The 4625-nt window shown below is 40.8% G+C and overlaps 1 protein-coding gene across 1 annotated transcript in view; it reads left to right on the top strand.

The window, feature by feature from the left end:
- Window positions 1-4625, top strand: part of cd109 (CD109 molecule) — a 31621-nt gene that overhangs the window by 6681 nt on the left and 20315 nt on the right. The window contains exons 2-7 of the mRNA XM_035679198.1: window positions 12-85; window positions 198-321; window positions 1418-1647; window positions 2928-3094; window positions 3193-3221; window positions 4334-4570. Coding sequence (XP_035535091.1) covers window positions 12-85; window positions 198-321; window positions 1418-1647; window positions 2928-3094; window positions 3193-3221; window positions 4334-4570 — 861 coding nt within the window. The remainder of the gene's footprint in view (window positions 1-11; window positions 86-197; window positions 322-1417; window positions 1648-2927; window positions 3095-3192; window positions 3222-4333; window positions 4571-4625) is intronic.

Genomic DNA, 4625 nt, shown 5'->3' with positions numbered 1-4625 from the left:
CACTGATATAGAAACTCCTCCTCTCCACTCGACCTCCCAGTAACAGCGACCAGTCAGACCATTTCTACACAGCAGCTGTTCCCAGGTAAATCTCTCCAGGTGACATGGAGATAATATGGCTGAAACTCTGTCACATATGTCACCTTCCTGTTGTTGTCAGACAGTTTGATCTTTCTGTTCACTGTGTTTGTGTCCAGTGTGAGTTCACAGGAATCTAATGGAGAGAAAAAGACACAACACAGCAGCAGTTTATCATCAGACACATCTGATTCTCATGAGTTCTCCCGTTCTTTGTCCAGCCTTGATTTGGGGCCCATCCGAGTAGCCCAGACAAACAAAACCCTATTCTTTAGGCAACTACTGGTAGGGGTTACTTATTACCTGGAATTATTCCTCAGAAAACCACAGACGTGATAGCATATAGCTCTACCTACTTTCACTGCCACTTTGAGAAGTCAAGCCAGGACGAGTCACCAATTTGTCACACCCCAGCTCAAGGCTGGACAAAGGAGAGAAAATACATGAGCTGTAACTAAAGATACATTTATTTTACATACTGAACTGAGGTAACCAGGTGATGACCCACCTCTATCCACCAGGCGCTCAGTGGGTCGTCACAATGGAAAGAGGTCCTTTCCCAATCAGGGCCCACAGTGGAGCAGTAAACACCTCTAGCCATCAGTGAAGGGGATACCTCTCAAGACATGGTTGACAGAGTTGTGTATGTGATTTTTCTAGTGGGTTTCTCACCTGCTGAACTCACTTCAGGTCCTCTTACAAACGCTGGCAGAGAAGAGGCTACTGGTTTCTTCCACGTCAGTCCTGGTGTGTCATTCTCTCTGAGGGTGCCTTCACATCCTCAGAGCACAAGACTCAAAAAAACATGCCAAAACCTCTTGAATAAGTGGGAGACTCCACTCTGTCTGAAGTTGTTTATTTCCTCATTCCTGCCTAAGGTGAGATAATGTACATTGAATAACCTTTTCACTGGGACTTGAGACACTGTCACACTTTTCCTTTATAGAAACTAGAAATATCACAGATCAGCTGGTTTTACTGTCAGTCCACTAGATGGTGCAAAGAAGCTACAGATCAGTTCAGTTCAGCAGCAGCAATCGGGGTCACATGCAAATCTCACTGATGAGACACAATGTTAATTTTATATGAATCTATTCATAAATGTAAAATTTTGGATGAAGATTTGGTCAAAAAACATTTGTTCATAAATTGCATTCTTCAACATATTTTATATATATAAGATTTTAACCATCAAAAGAAACAGTATTGCCATCTGATTGGTCACCCCAGTGCCACCCCATCTCTTCCCTTCTCAGAGGCTGTAGCGGGCTACATTTAAAAAGGTTAAAGATTCAGTTTGTGGCCTTTTCGGTGTGGTGTTGTCACTGTGTGTGAGCAGCGTAGATATCCTCAGAGTGGAAACGCCCAGTCTCAGCTCCTAAATGAAGCCTCCCCACGGGGTTTCAGGCAAACTGACACTGGTTCAGTTCATCAGGTGATACTGTATGAGGAGGGGAGGTTGGGTCATCTGTCTGCAGGTATGAAGCCCGGCACTGAGATCACCCACTATCAGCACCGAGCGAAGCCCCGGGGAGGTGAGGTCTACTCATGCAAATGGAACTTCTCCAGGTGTGGGGACTGTTCGTCCTCATGGTTGCTACCGCCGCGCAGACCACCACACACAGGTAAACTTACAGTTTAAAGCTCTATCTGAGGTTTATTTCCTGTCACAATGAAGGTATCTGTTTATTTTCATTGTCACCTAATGTCAGTGTGGTGGGTGCTTCTTCAAAATATCATTACATATCTTCAATATCAATCTTATGTCGTAAAAGTAATATGATTGTGGTATTGAATATAGACTAAAGTAATCTTTCACAGTATTAAATATGATTTTAAATGTATCATTTGATTGAAAATGCTAACTTTTGTTTTAATTTTGGTTAAAATTATTAGGATATTATTATCATTCTCTTGTGAATTTAAATTTAACCTCAGAGGATGAGATATTTAGTTTTTCCCCGTTGACATTATTTTGTAATAGGAATCTGAGACAGCGAGAGGCTCTGTGATTTTATATTCTGTCAACAAATCCCATAAAAAGTTAAAATACAAAAATGTTGCTCAGTACTTCCTGTACGCTGGTTTCTACCGAAGAAAAAGTCTTTTAAAACACAAAGGTTTACTAAGTTCCTAAAATGGCTGCTAACTATAGTTCGTACAGGTGGAAAAAACAGGTGCATTTATTTGGGACTATTATCAGTGGCGGATGAATCCACATTTGGTGCTCTAGTGAGTATTTGAGCCAGAAGGACAGTGTATTAATAAACTACAGTGTGCGTGTCCATGGTAATGAAGAAACATGTCACACAGTGCAACAGTGTGGCTCACTAATGTGTTTTTAATAGTTTTTGGACAATAATGAAGGTCTTTCCATGTATTTTTCTTAATTTTCCTTCTCTGTTCTACACTTTACAGCTTTTTTTTTAATTAAAGGGTCAGATAACTCAAATTACAAGCAGATAGCAGTAGAGTGTCCGGGTCTGTGAAGTGAAGCCAATGCAGAAAAGTCTTGAACCTTCATTCTTTCTCATGGCCAGCAGGGGGCAGCTCAATGGGCTGACAAAGACAACCAGATTCTGTTACTGCGTTGACTATTTCTCATCTCAGAAACATATTTTAGTGTACAGTATATCTGCATTACAAGAATGTGAGTCACCAGGCGAGCCGCAATTGTTTCTTGCTACGGACAAATTAACTGTGCAGCTGATGGTACTCTGGATAATTCACAGAACACACTGTCAATGAGACTATTTCTTCTGTAGAATGTATTCCCAGTTAAAGCTGTTTATTAGCACAGAAGATCTATTATGTGTTTTTAATCTCAATTGTTCCCCTCCTTTTTACAGCCCTGATCCGCAGCCCTCCTACCTGCTGCTGGCTCCCAGATCCCTCCGTCCTGGAGTCCCGACATCAGTATCAGTGACCATCCTGACTACCTTGCGGGTCACTGTATCTGCTCACGTTGTTCACGGAAAACAGACTGTGGCCTCAAACTCTGCTACAGTTGAAGGAGGTGAAGCCTTTCTTGTATCATCAACAAAACACTGTCTTCTGATTTAAATGACCTGTTGTGTGATCAAACATCATTACTGTCAAATTCTGTTTTTAAAGGTTCAACTGAGCTGCTGACGTTACCTCCTGTAAGTATGACATGTATCATCTTTAAGCTTTAAACCTAAGCCTTAAGGTTATATATGTGTCATTATGAACTATTGGCTATGTAAAGATTGTGACACCCCTTCCAAAAGCTGGTCCTGGATAAGCCTCCATTTGTCACAAACAGTCTAAAAAATTACTCTTGTTTTAAGTAAATCTCTTGCGTTGACTTCTTACTTGTCACATTCTCTGAGCCAAAACTGTGTACATTAAAATCAAGAAGGCCTCACCACCTCCTGTGACCCATAGTGAGGTTCCCAACCCCTAGGTTATTTAATTTATTTAATATTGTCAGTTTTTTTACATTAGTATTTATTATTTTTTAATTAAGAAGGAAGCTTTTACTGAGGGAAGTTTCAAGTTAGGGTTAGGGTTAATTGTAACTGATTGTTGTTCTACTCTTTTATTTTAAACTAAAAGCTATTTAAGGGGTTAACTTGTTAATAATAATAATAATAATAATAATAATAATAATAATAGCTGTGTTGGATTTAGGTGTTTAAGGTGGGTGTGACCTGAATCAAATCCTGCCCAAGGCCCCATAAAGGTTTGGCCAAGCCCTGTACCAAAGATATGTACTGAGGCAAGATATTTTACAGTTTGGGGCCCTCCTGCGCTATAAGCAGCTGTTTATTCACTTATTCCCGGATCTCGTAGAGGATCTGAATACTTAAAATTGTCTTATCATTCTTAAATTCTCTTATCGGTGGTTTTTCTACATGAAACCAGAACAAACACTGATTTCTGTTTTCAAAGCAGGGAGGAGTTCCTTGAAGTGTAAACTGATGCTTGTGAACAGAAACATTTACGATCAAGGGAAATTCAGACAGATGCTGAGCAGATCCAAAGTTGAAGCCTCTTATCTGTACCGCATCCCATCTCTCAGGCTGCCGACCTTTAGTTTACCAACACCTGAGAAGCTTTTAACTCGTTGGGGTTGGATCAGCTTCAAAAACAGATTTTTATAAAGGTCAATCAGGTTTTCGGTGTCTTGAATTTCCAATATTAAATAGAATAATTTGTAATTCTAAAAATCCAAAGGACAGCTATTCTCAGTTAAACCTCTAAATTGAGCTTAATGTCGCCCCCCCTGCAGATCAATGCGAGCGAGTCCAGCTACTGGTACCCTTATGTCCTGGAGGTCAAAGGTTACGCCGGCAGTGTTGAGGTTTTCTCCAACTCGACACAGCTGCGCTTCGATATCAAAGGCCTCTCAACCTTCATTCAGACAGACAAACTGAACTATCAGCCCGGACAGGTGGTGAAGATCAGAGCGGTGTCCGTTCACCCCGACGGGAAACCCTACGTGAGCCCAGTGGATATCATCATCAGAGTGAGTCAGTATACAGTACACATCAAGTGTGTAAATGGGACCATAATTTACTAAA

The sequence above is a fragment of the Morone saxatilis genome, unplaced genomic scaffold (genome assembly GCF_004916995.1).
Source record: "Morone saxatilis isolate NCDOM2014 unplaced genomic scaffold, NCSU_SB_2.0 Contig7, whole genome shotgun sequence".
NCBI lineage: Eukaryota > Metazoa > Chordata > Actinopteri > Moronidae > Morone > Morone saxatilis.
The sequence above is the reverse complement of the archived record's forward strand: the minus strand, read 5'-3'. Positions and strand labels throughout refer to the sequence as shown.